Source organism: Tursiops truncatus, chromosome 2 (assembly GCF_011762595.2).
Source record: "Tursiops truncatus isolate mTurTru1 chromosome 2, mTurTru1.mat.Y, whole genome shotgun sequence".
NCBI lineage: Eukaryota > Metazoa > Chordata > Mammalia > Artiodactyla > Delphinidae > Tursiops > Tursiops truncatus.
In genome coordinates this window covers 147469932-147490678 of record NC_047035.1, presented here as the reverse complement: position 1 = coordinate 147490678, position 20747 = coordinate 147469932, and the positions used below count along the sequence as shown (strand labels likewise).

Here is a 20747-nt window from a genome sequence, read left to right as displayed (position 1 = left end):
CCACCGTCCTGCTGCCACGGAACTGGGCAGAGCACCCCCACCAGCCCACAAGGGAGCTCCTCGTCCACCAGCAGGCACCGACCCGCCCGCAGGGTTCTGAATGACCCTCATAAAGGGTTACCCCGAGATGCAACTACCTGCTGGCTCTACATCACAACGGGGACAGTGCAGAAGGCCCTGAGAACATGGTGTTACCAACAGAAGATGCCAGCAGACACGGCTGTAGAATTGTCACTGCTTGAAATTTAAGTAAATCTAACAACTTAAAAGTATCTTAGGCTACCTGCACTATCCAAGGGGGTAGCCAACAGACACATTTGACTAAATTTAAAAGTAAGTTAATTACAATTTTTTAAATTCCTCAGTCCCACTAGCCACATGTGGCTCTTGGTTCCCATATGTGATAGCACAGATCTACAACATTCCATCACAGAAGTTCCACTGCACAGCTCTGATTCAAACATTCCTTATGAGAAGAGATCAGAACACAGACACCCACAGAAGGGCGACCTTGTGAGGACACAGGGAGAAGATGGCATCCACACCCAGGAGAGAGGCCTCAGGAGGACCAACTTGCCCACACCTGGACCTCCAGCTTTCTGCCTCCAGGACAGGGAGTAAGCAGTGTCTGCAGTTTAAGCTCCCAGTCTGCGATGCTTTGCTATGGCCATCCGAGCTCACGAAAAACATCAAAGCCATTTTGGAGGCCCCTTAAATCTATGATTTTATTTCCAAATTTAAGTTAAAATGCAACCATTTCATTTATTCATCCAGTCAACACATAAGAGGACATTAAGTGAACGTTTACCACATGCCAGAAAAGGCGGCGCTAGGTTCCAAGCACACACAGCTGCCTCCTAGAAACACATCCTCCACATCCCGGCTTGCTTCTAACAAAGTCAATATGCAAATGAGCCAGTTTCTCAGATTTAAGCCATATTTTCCTTTAACATTATGGCTGATGAATTAGTTCTAATTGCAAAAGAATGATTATAAATTTATATGTATTTATTTTTTTACGTATATACTTACGCCTATGTAAAGATATAGCAGATGTAGCTATAATTTATTTTATCATAACATGTATTTTATTTAGGCTTCACGACAATGTTTTTTTAAAAATCTAACATTTTCTTCATCATAAAGGAACTAGGAAAAGTAAAAGCAAACTTATCAATAAAATATTAGATCATTTAATCAAAGGTGGTACCAAATTATCAGAAAGACATAATGTAATAAACAGCAGATAACACACTCAACTACAGCAAACACAGGATAAAGCCAAGAAAAGTTACTGAAACATCAGATTCCAAAAACTCTGCAGAGAATAGAAAGAGATCATTATACCTGATTCTCTTCTCTTCTGGAGACTCTGAGACAGAAAACCTAACTACACTGTCAATTCACCTGTACAAAGAATAAAAACTAGTCCAAACTGTCACACCCACATTTTTTATTAAGTACTGTAAACACATTAACCTGGAAACCGAATTCTGTCTCTGTGTAAGCTGTTGACAGCAGTTTTAACTGGTTTATGAGGGAGGCTGTGTGTTTTGGTAACCCACACTTTTTCTCTACTTTGGAGACCTGCATATATTTGGCTATGTTTGAAACACTGCAAACATGATCCACATCTTCACCAGACACTCACTTGTCCCTCTAACATGTCTCTCGGCAGGCCAGTCCTCTCCTGCTCTGAGCTGTTAGTTCTTCGTATGGAAAGGCTGTGAGATTTGCGTTTCTGTTTTGCTTGGCGAGCAGTTGAACAACTCCCGCTTTCTGTGGGCATTACTTCTGAAAGGTGATATCCTGGTCACTCCTGCAAGAAGCTAAACAGGAGCAGGAAAAACAAGTACTTTATTTCTGACACAGCAAACTGAAATGAAGGAAAAATAGATGATTACTTTTCATTGCAAATTTCCTTACTATGTTAACATTTATTATGTAAATTAGAATGTGATAAATTATCATGTTTTAAGATAGAGACCACAGCCTTTATTAAAGAGGTAACTTTTTATCAAACTTCATTAACATCCTTTAAAAAAAAATCAAACAGCAAAGAAGGGCTTAAAATAACAACTCTCCCTTAGCCCACTCTCGGCAGACTCAGCCTACTCCCCAGAGGGAACCAATCCTAATTGAATTTTCCAGGCTACAGATTCTAGAGCAATGCCCTCCAAGAGAAATCCAATGCAAGCCACACATGTAATCATAAATTTTCTAGTAGCCACATTAAAAAAAGAACAAGTGAAATTCTAACGATCTAACCCAATATGTTTAAAATAATATCATTTTAGTCAACGTAAAAAACGCAAACGGGGTATTTCAGTTCGTAAGCTCCCCGTTTTCCTTCATACTCACAATGCCTCTTGCTTGGAACCAGCCATGTTCCCAGTACACACCTGTGGTCAGGGCCGCCGTTACACAGCATACCTGCACGGCATTCCAATATCCACATAATGCAAACATTGTCCTTTACCCATTTTGGACATTATCTACTCATTTCCTGCTATTATCAATTCCTCCTCCCAATATAATCACATCACTGTTAGCTAATTATTTTTTTTTCCGCTGAGCCATGTCTTAGTTGTAGCACACGGGATCTGTCTTGCCACGTGCAGGATCTTTAGTTGCAGCACGTGGGATCTAGTTCCCTGACCAAGGAACGAACCCAGGCCCCCTGCATTGGGAGTGCAGAGTCTTAGCCACTGGACCAAAAGGGAAGTCCCAGCTAATATGATTCTAAGAAATATATTTACACATGAGATTTTCCTTCTTCAACTGCAGATTTACGTCTTGGACATTACCTACTCATTTTTTGCTCTTATTGGTCCCTCCTTCTCCCAATCTATCTATTTTAGTGCATGTAATTTAAGTATGTACTTATGTTTCTTCCTTCTTCAACTACTGACAGTATCTTTGGGTCCTCACTCTGTAAGGTGTAGAGTATCCCACCTTTTCTGAAGCCCACCCCACAGCCATACATCCCCCAACTCTGCTGTCGTAGAACGTTATACAAATGCCAAGCACAGAGTATGTGCCCTCTGGAGATTCTGAGCTTAGCACTCACAGGACCCGTCCCCTTGCCATGTGAGCCAACAGCCACCTCCTTCTGATTGCTGGTGCTGTTCCAGTGTGGATGGAGTACAGCTGTCTTAACCGTGCAGCTACTGCAAAAAATTCTGGTGCTTTCCAGTTTCTTACTATTGTAAATAAAGCTACTATGACAATAATATGCAGGCTTTTGTGTGAACTTAAGTTTCTACTTCTTTTGGATGAAGGCCCAAGAGTGAGACTGCTGTATGTTTAAAGAAAAAAAACTAAAGATTTTTTAAAATCTTTATTGAGATATAATTCACACAAACTCCACTCTCCCAAAACTTTTAAATTTTGATGAAGTCCAACTGATCAATTATTTTTCTTCTAAGAATGATAATTTTAGAGTCATGCCTAAGAATTTTTGACCAGTCCTAAATCCCAAAGTTTTTCTATGTTTTCTTCTTAAAATTTTAGTTTTATAGGTTACATCTAAATTTATGAGCTATTTTTGGGCTGATATTTTTATAAGATGTGAAGTTTAGATCAAGGTTTTTTGGGTTTTGTTGTTGTTTTTTTCTGGTGATATCCAATTATTCTAGCACCATATGCTGAAGACTATCCATCCTACACTAAATTGAGAAAGTTTGGCATCTTGATCGAAAATCAATTGGCTTTATTCCTATGGGATTATTTCTTGGTTCCCTATTCTGTTCCGTTGTTCTGTGCTGTCTTGAAATTAGTGATTCCTATCACTTACATCTTTTTCAAAATGTCTTAGCTATTCCAGTTCCTTTGCCCTTCCATATAAATTTAGAATAATCTTGTCCGTATCTACAAAAATCCTGATAGGATTTTGATAGGAATTGTGTTTAATCTGTTTACCAATTTGGAGAGAACTGGCATCTTTATTATGTTGAGACTTCCAATCTATGAACACGGTATACAGGTTTTAGATCGTCTTTGATTTCTTTCCTCAGTTTTGTAGTTTTCCCATAAAATTTCTACACATACATTCTAAAATTACCCTGAAGATTATACTTTTATTTTTGAGCAATTTTAAATGACACTGTATTTTTATTTCCATCTCCACATGTTAATTGCTGGTATACAAAAATACAATTGATTTTTGTGTACTGAGCTTGTATCCTACGTTCTTGTTGAGCTCATTTATTAGTTCGAGATTTTTTTGTAGATTATCTGGCATTTCCTCTGTAGACTATTATGTCACGTAAAAAAAGAACAGTTTACTTCTTCCTTTCTGATCTGTATGCCTTTATTTCCTTTTCTTATCTTATTGATCTGGCTAGAAATTCCAGTACTCTGTTGAATTAGAAAGTGATAGCAAACACCCTTGCATTATTCTGATCTCAAGGTAAAAATATTCAGTTTTCACCATTAAGTATGATGCTAGCTGTAGGTTTTGGGTAAATATTGTTTTATCAAATTGAGAAAGTCCCCCTCTATTATTCATGTTTTGAGAGTTTCATAAGTGTTAAATTTTGTCATGTTTTTTCTGCATCATTTAATATGATCACATGGCTTTTTTTTAAGGTCAATTACACTGATGATTTTCAAATATTGATCTAACCTTGCATCCATGGAATAAATCCCTCTTGGGCATAGTGCGTAATTCATTGTTTGTTCTCTCATTTTGTTTCTTTCTTCTGCCTTCTTGTAGGTTATTTGAACATTTTTTAGAATTTCATTTTGACTTATCTAGTTTTTGAGTTTCTCTCTTTCATATAATTTTTCTTAGTGGCTGCTCTAGATTTTCATTAACTCTTTACAACTTATCACAGTCTGCTGATCATCAACTTCTACCAGTTCATGGTAAAGTGTAGAAGCCTTACTTCCTCTGTGTCCCTTTGCCCTCCCCATTTATAACACAATCATCTTTAGTATTTCCTCTATACACACTAAGAACCACATCAGACGGCTATGGTTCAACCTTCAAACCTAATTTCAGATAAGGAAGTCTACTGAATTTACCAATTTATTTTTTCTTTCCATTGTTTGTTCTTCCTTCCTGGTGTTCCCACATGATTTCCTTTCTGTTTAGAGAATTTCCTCTACCTATTATTTTAGGGTAGGTCTGCTGGTGACAAATCATTTGAAGGATGTTTTCACTTGATAGAGAATTCTAAGTTGATAGTTCGTTTCCTTCAGCACTTGAAAAATGTGCTACTTCCTTCTGGCCTCTGTAGTCTGTGATGAGAAATCCACTATAGGTAAAGGGACATTTCTCTCTCTCACTGCTTTTTCATCTTTGGTTTCAGAAGCTTGACTATGATGTGTCTCAGCATAGATTTCTTTGAGTTTATCTTGCCTGGATTTCACTAAACTTTTTCAATCTGTAAGTTTATGGCTTGCCAAATTTGGGAGATACTCAACCAGTATTTCTTCAAACATATTTTCAGCCTCACTGTCTTTCTCCTCTCTTTCTGGGACTCTGATGATAAGAAAGATAGGTCTCTTGTTGAAGTCTCACAGGTCCCTGGGGTTCTGTTTACTTTTTTCCAGTCTATTTTCTCTCTATTGTTCAGATTGGTTAATTTCTATTGTTTTATCTTCAAGTTCACTGATTCTTTTCCTCTGTCCTCTCCATTCTGCTGTTGGAAGAATGGAAAGGACAGGAAAAGAATCAGTGAACTGATTCCACAAGCTCATTTACTGTACTTCTCAGTTCTAAAATTTCCATTTGTTTCTTCTTTATATCCTATATTTTCTTCCTGAGATTTTCTATTTTTCATTTGCCTCAAGTGTTAGCATTTCCTCACTGAAAAACTTTTATGATGGCTGCTTTAAAATACTTGTCACTTAAGCCTCAATATTGTGGGCACTGCTATCAGGCATGGGATCTGGTTTCAGTCTTCTATTACAGCAGGCCTCTTCTGACATTGCCCCAGCAGGCAAACAAGGGTGCGGTCTTGTTTCTGCCAGGTGGATGTAGAAGTTGGAGATGGAAGTGAGGGCTTCCCACTCAGCTTCCACTCATCTGGGTGGAAGTACTCCTTGTTAATGCCAGGCGGGGTTAGAGTTCAGCCTCTCCCTTGGCCTCTACTTGTATCACAGGCGCTGAACCAGGGGTGCTTTGTTACTGTGCCCTACACGGCCTCATTACCACGGGTGATGGTAAAACTCCTGAATCTCTACTAAGTTTCTTCTGAGGCCATCCCAACAGGAAGAAGGAGGGTGTTCTTTGTTACCACCCAACAGAGATGAAAACCCCAGCTCCGTACTGATACCACCAAGCACAGAGTGTTGTCTCAATAAAGACTGTCAGGGGTAAAAGTCTAGATTCCCCACCCTGCCTTTGATAGTAAGGGTGAGACAGGGGCTACAATGTTTTCTAAACATGTCCTGTCTGGCAGGCTGTCTCTTTCCTGGTCTTTTGGCTTTTCTTGGGGCTTCTCTGAGCCCTTTGGTGTTGCTGGGTTGCTGGTTTCTCCAGGCCCAAGGCCGGGATGTATGGGGCAAAAAGAAAACCCAGGAAACTCAGCCCTGCATCATTTCTCAGGTCCCCATACATCTAGCTAGTCTACTTTCTTCTCTCCACTTTTCAGTCTCATATTTCTTCTGTATTTAATGCCCAGTGTTTTTAGCTGTACTTGGAGGAATAGGAAAAGTACATCTACTACAAAGGCAGAGATCTTTTGAGTCTCAAATTAGACATGTATAGGCCTTGGTTTAAAATGGCAACAGAAAAGTAAGTCTTGTTTCACAACCCACTAAAAACATTCAAATTGGTCAATTCTGTGTGTTTAGGTTTAAAAATCTGAAATCCATTAATCTATTAAAATTATCACTTACTTTTTGTAGCATTATATAGACAAAATTTAACTCTCAAATCTTTTTTTTTTAAAAGGACACTTAAAAAAGGAATAAGGGTAAAAGAAAAAGAAAAAAAAAGGAATAAGGTTGCTTTTTTATCTCTAAAATTCTCATTAAAAAAAAAATCTTCCATTCCCCTCACTTTTTTGGATATTCAATTTGTCAAAGCAGCTCACAAGGCCAACCCAGATTCAAGTAGAGGGCTGAGACCACCTCTTGATGGGAGAATGAGAAAGAATTTGTGTAATCCATCACACCTTATTTCACTCACTAGTTTTGGTTATACACTGAATAACATTATGCTTCCCTAAAAAATAACAGTGACTGGAACTAAATAGTTTTGCACTTCAGATATTTAGTAGAATAACATGGATACAAATAACCCAATTAAGTTAAACACCCACTCAGAATAAAATCCATAGAAGAGCCCAATGGTTAAGAACATGAGTTTGGGAGTCATACAAACCTAAGTCCCCCCCACCCCACACCCCAACCCCTCAAAGGGTTGGCTCTTTTCCATCATGAAGCCTCAGCTTGACCGTTACTTCCTCAAAATGGCCTCCCTTGACAAGCGCTAGTCACAGCACTTCATGATCCTCACCACGTTTGTACTTAGATCTTATTTATAGTTTGCTCACTTAATGAATGTCTCCCCCACTACACCATCAACACAATGAGGACGGGGGCACAGTTAACTGGGGCCACTACTGTATTTGTTAGGCTTGACATAAACACATCCTCAAATATTTGTTGAATGTATGCATGAATAGAAATGGATGAATGCTACATCTACCACTGACGGGCTGTGTAACCTTGGTCTAGTTACTTAACCACCTTCCTAAGGTGGTTCCTGTGTCATCTTTAAAGCAGGGATGATAACAGCATTATTTCATTAAGTCACTCATCAACAGTGCTCTCATCTGTAGATGAGCTAGGTACTGGGAATGTTGTGGTGAAAGAACAGGCTTGGTCCCTACCCTCAGGTTGCTTAGAGTTGAGGTGGAAGACAGACATTAAACACACAATCTCATAACTTATTACAGAAGCTATAAATTGTGATGAGTGCTTCAAAAGACATATGCAAATATTATGAGGCCAGCTATTAGCTAAAGAGTTACAAAGGTCATTCTGACAAACTGGCATCTAAATCAAGACTGAAGAATTCCTATGAGTTAACCATGTGGAAAACAGAAAAGGGAGTAAATATTTTAAGGACAGGAACAGCATGTGCAAATGTCCTGAGCCAGGAACGAGACTAGTTTATCAGAGATATTAAAAAATAAATACTATAGCTACAACACAGCAAACAATGGAGAGAATGGTGCAAGATAAGTGGAGAGACAGGCTTAAGAGTCTGTTCTTTCGTGTTTATAGTTTATCGTAAAATAAAAAGGAAGCTACTTAAAAGTTTTTAAGCAAATAAGCAACACTAGATTGGCTGCTATGTGAAAAATACATGGAAAGATAAGATGACCATGAATGAAGCCAGTCAGGAAGTTACTGAAACAGTCTAGGCAATAAATGACGATAGTTAAGATTAGAGGTAGATGAATGGACTGGATGAGGGGGTGCTGGGGGTGGGAAGAAAGAGGTATCAAGGATAGCCCTTGTTTCTGAGGCAAGAGGTAGGTGAAACGGAGATCAGATTACTGAGATGAGGCAGCAGATACGGAGAAGAAACCAAGACCTAATACTGAATATATTATGTTTTGGCAATGTCTTTGAATATCTAACATACAAGGAAGCAGGAGGTGTACGGGTCTAGAGATGAAAAGAGAACTAGGCAGCATGTATAAATCTGGGAGAGGTCTACACAGACAGTAAAGATGGTCAGTTTGACTCCATCATGCCTCCAGGTCCAATGCCTTACCATTATTACGCTTCTTCGCAAGAAGGGAAAAAAAAGGTTATATTACTGGTAGATACAGACAAAAAATAAAACTATCAGTCCCTTACATGATATATGGAAAAATTAATTTCGATTAATTTTTGACACAACAAAATGACAACGAATCTTTTTCATGAAATTTATCTGAAAAATCTGAGCTATAGAAATTAGAGATAGTTGAAACAAAGGTATAAAGAAAAACTCACAATGGCAGAATCTGTGGTTGGTAGAATTTAATATACACAAAAAAAGATACTGATATTTAATTTGAAATATTTGAATATTATTATTTCAAATAACAAATTTACGTTATTAAGCAACTCCTATGATCCCAGTGAAGAATATTCCAGTAATTTTTTAAGGGAAACATTTAGAGACTATTTAAGTGCGCCATACACAAAAGTTAACCAAGAAATCAAACTGATTTAAAGGAATCTTATCCAGAAATTATATTCTTCATAAAAAAAAAGGTCGATATAATTCTCTTTTTCAGTGATTATACATATTAAATTACTAACTTCATAAAGCATCTCAGTTGTCAAGATTTTCAACACAGAGATTTATCATAGTCACTTCGCAGCTTATAAGTTATGTTTTTTATAGGAACAAACATATTAACACCCTGTGAAAGCTCAAGAAAAAAGGAGACTACCTTTAGACATTTCAATCAAGCAAATAAAGAAGCAAAGAGCTTCTCTTTCCTCCCTTAAGAACTTCATCAGTAGAAAGTTTATGCATCTGGTAAGCATAAACTGGGAAGTTAATGCCTACCCAAGATTCTACAAATTGGTGATAGGAACCGTGAAAATTGCAGTATCAACCCTCCTTTCACCTCAACAATTGTTTCCCTTAAGTATCACATCACCGGCATTTCCAGCCTCTGTATCTTCAGTAGGAAATAAGCAATCTGCTTCACAACTAACTTAAAATCCTCACCTTCTGCCTGTCCCTAAGTCTTTAACTCCTCCCTCAACCCCATGAACCACATGGTGTTCTGGGCTTTGCCTGCTTTTGTTGGTCACTTCACAAAATAGTCAATACACTGGTCATCTTTTCCCATTGATCAATTTCCAACCAAACACATACATTTCAAACAATTATAAATCTGGAAGAGGTTTTGGTTCCCCAAAACCTGGCCTCAAATGATTTTTTTCATACTGATTTTCTCTCTTAGTAACTTTCTAAACTGTGAAGTCATATGTCAATATGGGTTCATAATGCCTATGCCACACACTGTGTTATTAACATTCAAAGATTATCTGGCTGGGCTTCCCTGGTGGCGCAGTGGTTGAGAGTCCGCCTGCCAATGCAGGGGACACGGGTTCGCGCCCCGGTCCAGGAAGATCCCACATGCCGCGGAGGGGCTAGGCCCGTGAGCTATGGCCACTGAGCCTGCGCGTCCGGAGCCTGTGCTCCGCAACAGGAGAGGCCACAACAGTGAGAGGCCCGCGTACCGCAAAAAAAAAACAAAAAAAAAAGATTATCTGGCTAATTCAATTTCTGTCTCTTCCTGTAATTTCTTGAGCTAAACTTTACGTAATTTCTAATTCTTCCAAAATTAGATCTGTAGGTTTCTCTAGTTCTTCTAACCTCTTTTAAATTTCTTCTTTTTTTTCTGTTAATCTATCACAATCTTTTTCCTGAAACTTTTTAAAAATTTTACTCTTGCCTCTTCATTCACATCCTCCATCTTGTTCCCCACAGTCTTCACTGGTCCCACCACCACTTCCTTCCTTCCTTCCACAGCTCACCCTGGTGGAGAACAAGCCCTTAGCCCAGGAAGGGACGTATCTATCGTGTTCACCTCAGTCCACGGGTCAGTGTTAGCATAAATCTTATTTAAATGTCTGATAACACGTTGAGGGGTTTTGCAGGATGACATCATGGAGAATGGAGCAGGTTGCAGGTGTTTGTAAAAACAATACTGAAGTGATATAGCATGGAACCTAAGCTAGACAAGAAGGGAAATACAGACAAAAGAAATGATGGAGAGATACTGATGGGTTGGGAAGTCTGTGGTGAGGCTCAAATGGATCAGTAACTACAGAGTCACTAATACTCACAACACCTCTGTGAGGTACAGTTCCCAAGTACCTAACAGACTAACACTTAGTCAATTGGCCATGGAGCTGTAAAAAGAAAACTTCTTCACACAGGTGAGTAAGCTGCTTTAACCACTATGCACTGTTTCACCTCAATACAAACTAAAACAGAAGCCCGAAATTCCAAGATAACCATCTTTCTTCAAAACAGTCATACTAACCCTGTATCACAGGGCATATGACCACTTTAAACAGAAGGTTTATGTGACTAAAAGGTCCTACTGGTTCTTTAAACACATTCAAAAAAGTATAAATAGTCCCCTCCAAAAATCCCACCTCCCTATCCTATCGGTCAAACAAATGAATTTAATATAAACTCTCCTTCTGTCCAACTCATTTGTCCTTGCTATATACTGCCACATGCCTATTACCCCCACCTACAAAACATTACTCACAATTCCATATCCAGTGGAATTTTTAAACACTTTTCTTTTAGCAAGAGAAAAACACCTGCCTGAATAGTAAACGTCATGAACGTTAATCATGTGTACAAAATGGTTAAAGGATATAATTTGCATGTGGCACTTAAAAATACAAAACGTGACTGGACTTCCACAAAAAGGTCGGTAGAGTTTTCCATAGCATTTCATTGTGCAAACACCAAACTCAACTGCTGAGCGACATCAACCAGAGGCAGCGCCGCAGTCCACCCTCGGTCAACCCGGGTAAGGTGTCCTATCGTTGACCCAGTCGAAGGCACGAAACACACGCTCACCAGCTCTGGTCGTGAGACGGGACTGGGGGCATGATAACCGGAAAACAACCAAGACTGTTTAAAGACCTTAATCGTTAAGGTCCTCGAACCGCGGACGAAATACGTAACTGTGAAATCTTCTTAGTAAAACCAGGACTAGGGAATTCAGAGGGCTGTCGGTACCCCTGGGGGAAGTGGCTGGGCTGTCAGCTCAAGGCCAGGGCACAACAGGTGCGCGCGGCTGTCCAAAGCTCTGAGGAGAAAGGACACTCGCCGATGCCTCCGTGCGAGCACTCTGCAGGACGCGAGGCTGGACATGGACCCGCGGCAACTCCTGCCCAAGGTCGCGGCGCCCCTCCCGCGGCCCCACACCCGCTAAGGGGCCCACGGCTCCCGGGCTCCTGAGCGCTTGCGGGCGGGAGACTCCCGGGCGCCTCAAAGGACCCGCCTCACAGGCCGCTCTGGGCGAGGGGCGCGCGTTCCAACCACGTCAAGACCCGGCCGGGCTCGGGGTCGGAGGGGGACGCAGTCCAGGTCGGGGCGCGGGTTCGGGGGAGACGCGGTCCAGGTTCGGGGGCGCGCGATCGGGGTCAGAGGGCGCGGGGTCCGAGGGCACTAGGCCGCCGGCCCCCACAGGCACGCCCCGCCCGGCGCGAGGCCGCTGCCACACACAGAGAGGCGGCCCGTCCCGGGCTGAAGATGGCAGGCCGGCACTCACCTGTCACGCCGCCGCCGAACCCGCCACCGCGCAGTGCCAGCCGGGCCGTGCGCTGCCGCCCGTGGGTTCCCAGCCACGCGGCGCCGGGGACGGACGCGGACGAACAGCTCTAAGACCCGGCGGCCCGACGCCCCACACTTCCGGCGCCGGAAGTCGCGGCTCCCCCTCAGCCCCGCGCTGGAAATCCACTACACGCAGGCGCCGCAGGAAGTCCCACCTCCGCCCCAAGCTAGTACCGCCGGAAATCCAGCCCCGCGAAGGAAGGCCCGTGCGCCGCCAGTGCGGTCAGGGGGCCCTAAGTGGGTCGCGGAGGTGGTGGAGGCGTGGTGGTGTTGTTCGACCCCGAGACCGCCGGGGCCTCGACCCGCGAGGTCGGCGACCATCTGGAGACGCCGCGAAGGGCCGGGAGGTGGGGCGGGGGCGCTGAGGGCCCGCGGGTACTCACGGCGGCGGGTTACTGCGGGCGCCCGGGTCTGGCGCAGGTCGGCGTCCATCGGGACCCAGGTCGGGCATGTGGGAACGGCTGCTCCCAGTCAGAACCGCCGGGTGTGCCGGGAGCCGTTTCCCGGGGCGTCGGGAGCGAGGTGGCTGCGCGCGGAGCCTGGCGGATCTGCGGAGGGTGACTCACCCACTGCAGCCTCCGTCTGAAATGTGTGTTAGCCATTGGCTGCAGAGAGGAAACAAAGGCAGCCTCTCGCCGCGGAAGGTGGGACCTGATGGCCTTCTTGTCCTTGTCCAGGTTGGAAAAATTACAGGGTGCGCAGAAGGCCTCGGCTCTACGAACAACCAGCTGGGCGTTTAAAGCCTTAAGTAAAGACGAAATCAGACGTGGGAGCATTTTTCTTTTAAACAGTAAAGGTCATCATTCGGAGTCAAGAAGCACTAGTATGATTGCTGCACAAGGAACAAACTTGACATATTTGGGGATCCAAATAACCAAAAAGTTTGTAGAATAAAACCTGAAGTTACTTCAGCATTGAGTATAATAAAGCTTATTACTAAAATCAATTATATAAGGTGTGGGACTTCCCTGGTGCTGCAGTGGTTAAGAATCTACCTGCCAATGCAGGGGACAAACCCATGTTCCACAGCTACTGAGCCCTCGGGCCTAGAGCCTGTGCTCTGCAGTAAGAGAAGCCACTGCAAGGAGAAGCCCAAGCACCACAACTAGAGAAAGCCTTTGCACAGCAATGAAGACCCAATGCAGTCATAAATAAATAAATAAATAAATTTTTTAAAAAATTGTATAAGGGGAACTGAGGATGTCACACTTGGAGGTTGTGGCTATCATTCAACAAGAAATTCTATTAAAGACCTAATATGCACAAGGCATTCCGCTGGGTGAGGGAGCACATACAATGCCTGATTAACCACAATATTGGCTGCAACTGATTCACATGCTAATATGTGGTTTTGTTTTACAGCACAGCATCCACAGTTTGGATGAAACTTAGGGTATTGTTAATTGGGGTAACATTTTCTCTGATATACTTAGGAGTCCATAAAAGTCACTGTAAATAAAATGATTGCATAAAGTGTCACAAAACTTAAGACAGGAAAGGAGTCAACACTCTGAGGGCCTGTTGCATGCCAGGCAGTTCACAGCTTTGGTAACTTTGATCCTCAAAACAACCCAATAAATTTAAAATTATTCTATTAGAGAAATATAAATCAAAAGTGCAATGAGGTATCACCTCACACTGGTCAGAATGGCCATCATCAAAAAATCTACAAATAACAAATGCTGGAAAGGGTGTGGAGAAAAGGGAACCCTCTTGTACTGTTGATGGGAATGTAAATTGGTACAACCACTATGGAGAATAGTATGGAGGTTCCTTTAAAAATGAAAAATCGAGTTACTGTATGATCCTACAATCCCACTCTTGGGCATATATCCGGACAAAACTCTAATTTGAAAAGATACATGCACCCCTGTGTTCATAACAGCACTATTCACGAGAGTCAAAACATGGAATGAAAAAAAAAATGGAATGAACCTAAATGTCCATTGACAAGATGAATGGATAAAGAAAATGTACATGAATACAGTGGAATACTACTCAGCCATAAAAAAGAATGAAATAAGGCCATTTGCAACATGGATGCACCTAGAGATCATTTTGAGTGAAAAAAGATAAAAATATATATCATATGTGAGATCTAAAGTATGATACAAATGAACATATTTATAGACCAGAATAGACTCTGATACAGAAAACAAACATGATTATCAAAGGGGAAAGGTGGGGGGGTAGAGATAAATTAGGAGGTTGGGATTAACATATACACACTAATATATATAAATAGATAAGGATTTACTGTAAAGCACAGGGAACTATAATCAATATCTTGTAAACCTATACCGTAAAAGAATTGGAAAACTACATGTATAACTGAATCGCTTTGCTCTACACCAGAAATTAACACAACTATACTTCAATTTAAAAAACAATTATTCTAAATTGAATTCTAATTAAGGGTAAGAATGTTAAACTTACTTGTCAGGGCTTCCCTGGTGGTGCAGTGGTTGAGAGTCCGCCTGCCGATGCAGGGGACACGGGTTCGTGCCCCGGTCCGGGAAGATGCCACATGCCGCGGAGCGGCTGGGCCCGTGAGCCATGGCCGCTGAGCCTGCGCGTCCGGAGCCTGTGCTCTGCAATGGGAGAGGCCACAACAGTGAGAGGCCAGCATACAGCAAAAAAAAAAAAAAAACTTGTCAAAAGCAACCTAAGTGTCCATCAACAGATGAATGGATAAAGAAGATGTAGCACATATATACAATGGAATATTACTCAGCCATAAAAAGAAACGAAATTGAGTTATTTGTAGTGAGGTGGATGGACCTAGAGTCTGTCATACAGAGTGAAGTCAGAAAGAGAAAAACAAATACTGTTTGCTAACACATATATATGGAATCTAAAAAAAAAAAAAAAAGGTTCTGAAGAACCTAGGGGCAGGACAGGAATAAAGACACAGACGTAGAGAATGGACTTGAGGACACGGGGAGCGGGAAGGGTAAGCTGGGATAAAGTGAGAGAGAGGCATGGACATATATACACTGCCAAATGTAAAATAGCTAGTGGGAAGCAGCTGCATAGCACAGGGAGATCAGCTTGGTACTTTGTGACCACCTAGAGGGGTGGGATAGGGAGGGTTAGAGGGAGGGAGACGCAAGAGGGAGGAGATATGGGGATATATGTATATGTAGAGCTGATACACTTTGTTATAAGGCAGAAACGAACACACCATTGTAAAGCAATTATACTCCAATAAAGATGTTAAAAAAAATTACTTGTCAAAAGTCAGAAAGCTAGTATACAATGGAGCAAAGATTGGATTAAAATCCAGGTCCACATCAAAGTCCACATTTTCCACAGCGCATTCTTTTGATAGGGCTGTTGTAACAGAATAACACAAACTAGGCTTAAACAACAGAAATTTATTGTCTCAGGTCTGGAGGCTTGAGGTCCAGGATCAAGGTGTCAGTGTTACATTTTGTTTGTGTCAGTGTTGGTTCCTTCCGAGACCTGTGATGGGGAATCTATGCCATGCGTCTCTCTCTCTCTCTCTCTCTCTCCCTTAGTTTCTTGTGGTTTCCCAGCAACTCCGAATTGTAGAGGTCAAGTTTTTTTTAATTCCTTTTATTCACAATTTTAAGTCGCTACACTTCCGGATGCAACGGCTCACGCTTACCGACCGATATCAATTTAGTGCACAGAACTGCCGCGAGCAGGCGCCTCTCCACGCCTCAGAGCCCGAGCGTGCAGAGACGCCTGACATCAGCACGTCACCAGCGCAGGGCCTCGGGCGCCTCGATTGGCTGGCTCGGCCAGGGCGTGACTGGTGGGCGGCCGCTCTCCCAGGCCCCTTCTCTCCTAGCTCACTCTGTCACGTAGCTCCGCAGTCGAGGAGCCGCCCCCACTCAGCGACACAGGGAGGACGCCGAAAGCACCTGCGCTTCGGCCTGGGGCCGGCTCTGCAGCTCGCGGCCCTGGGAGGAGACACCTCGCGCTCAGGGAGTGGCGCCACCGCGCGACCGTGACGTGAGGCGCGGCCGGCGCGCCATTGGCCAGCGGCGATGTGGCGCTCTCTGGCGCGGGCGCGGGCGATTGGGCGCGCGGCGTTGGGAGGCTGGGCTCGGGCCGGGGGCGGGCCCTGTGCTTGGGAGCTAGGCCTGCAGGAGGCGAGCGCTGCGGAGTGTCGTCCCGCTGTCGGTCTGCTTGTGAGGTAAGGAGGCTGGGTCTCTGAGGGGAGGCGGGCTGGAGTCCCGGGCTCGGCGTCGGGCTTGGCGCTGAGGGGCGGGCCCAGTGCCTGTTAGTCGCGTCCTGTGAGCTCAGGGTGCTTTTTCCTCTTAACTGTTTTGGGGAGAAGCCAGAGGGCGGAGGTCTGTGCGGCGCGGGAAGCGCGTGGGGTCGCCGCCGGGCTGGGTGGGCGCAGGCCGGGAGGACGGCGCGGGGTAGGTGGCGGGGCGGGCGGAGGGAGGGGCGCGGGGCGGCGGGCTCAGCCTCCAACCCCCGGGTCCCCACCTCCCCCGCCAGATCCCCGGGTAGGCGCGCAGGCTGGGCCGCGATGCCCGAGGTGAGCACTGATGAGCTGGACGAGCGGCAGGTGCAGCTCTTGGCGGAGATGTGCATACTCATCGACGAGAACGACCGGAGGATCGGGGCGGAGACCAAGAAGAACTGCCATCTGAACGAGAACATCGAGAGAGGTGCCCGCGGGGGTGGCGGGCGGGCCGGGTCCCCGGGCGGCAGCCCCGCTTCCTTTGGACCCCAAAGCAACAGGCAAGTAACTGGCCTCTTAAAACTCAATTCATCGTATTTCTTTTGCTTTCAGGATTATTGCATCGAGCTTTTAGTGTTTTCTTATTCAACACTGAAAATAAGCTCCTGCTGCAGCAGAGATCAGACGCTAAAATTACCTTTCCAGGTTAGTGTGCTTCGTGTAGTGTTTTGTTGGCGATTGTATTTAGTTTGATTTTGTCACGTGGAACTTCTGGTAGCCAAGGTCAAAAAAGAAATCTTTTGAATGACTTAGTTTTATATTCTTCATACAAAAAACTTATACGGCGGTTGCAACCTAATAAGACCTAAGGTTTATCCTAATAAAGGATAAAAACTGCTAGGTATGTGTAGATTCATATATAACTTTCTAAATTGTATCTAATACACGTTATCATCGCTTTGGTTAAGAAGGCGTTCATAAAAACTTATCTACCCAAGTGTCACAAAATGGTTGCTGATAGCTTATTAAAACAGATCTAGAAATCCTCAACAATCATTTTTTATGTTACTTTTAAAATTTAAAGTTTTCTTAACCTTTCAGACCTGCTTTGAAGAAAAGTTAATGTACATCTATATTAACATGTTCCAGGTTGTTTTACTAATACTTGCTGTAGTCATCCCTTAAATAATCCACGAGAGCTTGAAGAAAACAATGCAATTGGAGTAAGGCGAGCAGCACAGAGGCGTTTAAAGGCTGAGTTGGGAATTCCCATGGAAGAGGTAAGCAGCCATACTAGCTGAAACATAGAATACTTTGAAACCGTTTTTAGTAAAACATTAAATTTAGGTGTAGCTTTCTGCTTTGTAATCTCTTGCTTTTTTAGGCCAAGAAAGCCCATTGGATAAAGGTTAAATTTTGATTTCATAATACTTGTCGATATTTACCTCAGTACCAAAATGGATTGATCTGTTAACCAGTTTATAAAGTTGACTGTTTTATAATTGATCAGATCAAAGATGAATATTTTCTTGTGAACCTCAGATCTGATTGGGTGAATTTAAATAATCTTTTTTCCCCTGGAATCGTCTCCTTTTAATAATACACGAATAAATAATCTCTCATTTAGTTAAAATGGTAAATTTTTTTCTCCCGTTAATATTAATATGTGAGGCAGAATGGCACACTTCTAGTTAGAGTGACTGCTTTTCTTTTTTTAATACAGTTTTCAATAAATCTACTTCTATTTTTGGTCCTATGGGAAAAGTGTCAGACACTTGAAACTAATATTATTTAATACTATTTCCATATATTAATAGGAGACTAATGTTTCAAAAGTTGTCATTCTAACACTAGTTCTGTTGTTCAAGGTATTACTGAAATGTAGTGGGTTTTGATTACTTTATTGATATTTTGGAGGTTTTTGGGGTTTTGTCCTAGGTTCCTCCAGAAGAAATTAATTATCTAACACGAATTCATTACAAGGCTCAATCTGATGGTATCTGGGGAGAACATGAAATTGATTACATTTTGTTTGTGAAGAAGAATGTGACCTTGAATCCAGATCCCAATGAGATTAAAAGCTATTGTTACGTATCAAAGGAAGAACTAGAAGAACTTCTGGAAAAGGCAGCCCATGGTGAAATTAAGATAACTCCGTGGTTTCAAATTATTGCAGAGACTTTTCTCTTTAGGTGGTGGGATAACTTAAATCATTTGAATCAGTTTGTTGACCATGAGAAAATACACAGAATGTAGATGTGGTGATGAATGATTAATAAAGTACTAAAGAATTTCTCTACTTAGTAAACTTAAGATGAATATTTTAAAAACCTGGTTCCCCGTTAGAACTCTCATTGGAAATACTGTTACTTTACAACCAGAATTCGTGTGGAAAAGAATTCTTGATTTGTGTCATACAACCCATATATGTTAACTGCAATTTGTAAAAAATATTTATGAGATTATTATAAAAAAGAGCAAATAAACTTAACCTATCTAAACAGATGGTTATGACAAATGTGAACAAATAAGTTCATTTTTTTAATATATTGTGATAAACCTTTTCAGAAGACTTGTAGAGCACTTTGCTGTTTGCCAGGTGCTTGATGTATCTTTCAATTTTTATCATAGTCCAGAAGAATGTGCAATGGAAACTATTTGCTTATCTACTTCAAAACACTTCAGATTAACTTTTCAGATTGAGATTAATATAGAACAGGTTCAAGGGAATTCAATGGTATATATCCTGATTTCTGCCATTGTTAATTTTGTGTTTTGATCATTCTGAAGTATTTTGATACTTAAAGTCAAACATTGTTTTTGGTAATGACATTGGCTAGGTTAATTCATTTAAATAATCGTTGCCTGTGGTTTTCAGAGTTACTGGGAACAGACAGGCTATTTGTAAAATGGAACTTGGGTCAGTTGGGTCATACTCTACAACAGGGTATTCTAACCTTGGCACTGCTGATGTTTGGGTTGGATAATTCTTTTGGGGGCTCATCCTTTGTGTTGTAGGATTTAGCAGCATCCCCAGGTTCTACATAAAAAAATGCTGTTGGCACCCCTCCCCCCACGACAGCCCCAGTGACACCAGATGCCAAATGTCTCCTCAAGGACAGCATCACCCACAGTTGAGAACCACTGTTCTGCTGAGTCAGGCTGTGTTGTAGGGGGAAAATTATCAAAAAGAAAGGCTAACGTTCATATTAAATAGATTTGGGTTATGGAATATGTGTGTATTAATATTTAAAGTACACTTTGACTAATGTACTTCTTTGAACTCTTGCCATAGACTTCTCAGATTTGAAATCTTAAGACAGCTTTATTATCTTTGAATGCTGTGTATTAGTAAGTAATGAAGAAAAAGATAAAAATTTCTTACAAAGTTAAATGTTTTATAAATTCAATAGAAAAATCCATTTGTTAACCCTGAACAATTAATTTCAGGCAAGACTGTGTAGCTAATAGTAACTTTATTGAAAAATAAAAACAAAACTAAATTACCACATTTTGATACTGTTGTCTACTTTGTTAAAACTTCAGTACAGTAACAGGTCAACCTGCCTATGGTAGCTTAAGTGATAAATGACATAGAGTTTCAAAATGCATTTTTATATTGTTTCTAGTTCTTTAGTAGGAACTTTTAGGCTAAAAGACACATGTAACCAGTTACTGGGTAGCTACAGTGGCTAGTGGTTGCCATATGGGCCGTGGCGTCTTAGACTGTTAGATGCTGGACAAACCATTGACAACAGGTACAGAGCAGAGGGAGACGTCTATAAAACTTCATTCTCTTTATTGGTATTCCTGGTTTGTTCATTGTTTTTTCTGACTTTGTCCACGTCTTCCTTTAGCTCCTTGAGCATCTTTAAGGTAGTGTCTAGTAAGTCTGTCATGTCTTCCTGAGGGACAGTTTCTCAGTTTTTTCCTTTAACGGACCACACTTTCCTATTTCTTTGTATGTGAATTTTTAGTTGTTGGCTGTCTGTACCACCCGAGGTCTTCATGTCTCTCACTTCCTCTCTGACTGTGTGTCTTTCCCTGGACACAGACATGCTGACTTTCTAAATTCCCCTGAGCCAGCAGTGCTTTCTTAAGTCCTAATCCTCACATCTGTAGCTCTCCAAAGGGGTAAAAAATGAAAAATGCAAGGGAAAAAGAAACAGGCACTGACCCTTCAAATTCAGCTGATGGGGATCCATCTCTGTCTACACCTCTGCCATCAGAAGCAGCAACTGTCAATCAAAG

General features: G+C 42.1%; 2 protein-coding genes and 1 long non-coding RNA gene across 13 annotated transcripts in view; 2 read left to right on the top strand and 1 right to left on the bottom strand.

Annotated features, from left to right (window-relative positions):
- The window catches only part of WDR37 (WD repeat domain 37), a 67243-nt gene extending 52068 nt beyond the window's left edge, over window positions 1-15175 (bottom strand). For 2 of the 9 annotated variants that reach the window (XM_073801496.1, XM_073801497.1), the window contains exons 1-2: window positions 12273-12417; window positions 1652-1829 (exon numbers count right to left, since the gene is read on the bottom strand). In XM_073801496.1, coding sequence (XP_073657597.1) covers window positions 1652-1789 — 138 coding nt within the window. In that variant the 5' untranslated portion in view covers window positions 1790-1829; window positions 12273-12417. Of the gene's footprint in view, window positions 1-1651; window positions 1830-12272; window positions 12418-12717; window positions 12882-14770 lie in introns of those variants that run through there. The other 7 variants (XM_073801495.1, XM_019945771.3, XM_033852306.2 and 4 more) reach the window with 6 other exon arrangements.
- On the top strand, window positions 12492-13280 carry LOC117311154 (uncharacterized). Its single transcript, XR_004525351.2, has 2 exons — window positions 12492-12643; window positions 13012-13280. It is a non-coding gene; the product is annotated as an uncharacterized lncRNA (long non-coding RNA).
- A 1010-nt stretch (window positions 15176-16185) lies between the features above and the next one.
- IDI1 (isopentenyl-diphosphate delta isomerase 1) lies at window positions 16186-20007 on the top strand. 3 transcript variants are annotated; one of them, XM_073801498.1, is made up of 5 exons: window positions 16186-16499; window positions 16811-16983; window positions 17109-17201; window positions 17646-17776; window positions 18414-18611. In XM_073801498.1, the coding sequence occupies exons 1-5, from the start codon at window positions 16351-16353 to the stop codon at window positions 18432-18434; spliced, it is 567 nt and encodes a 188-aa protein (XP_073657599.1). In that variant the 5' UTR covers window positions 16186-16350; the 3' UTR covers window positions 18435-18611. The 3 variants fall into 3 exon arrangements, with proteins under 3 accessions (XP_073657599.1, XP_019801342.1, XP_033708193.1); XM_019945783.3 differs by having other exon boundaries at window positions 16198-16499; window positions 18435-20007; XM_033852302.2 differs by lacking the exon at window positions 16186-16499 and adding an exon at window positions 16540-16656 and having other exon boundaries at window positions 18435-20007.
- The last annotated feature ends 740 nt before the right edge of the window (window positions 20008-20747 follow it).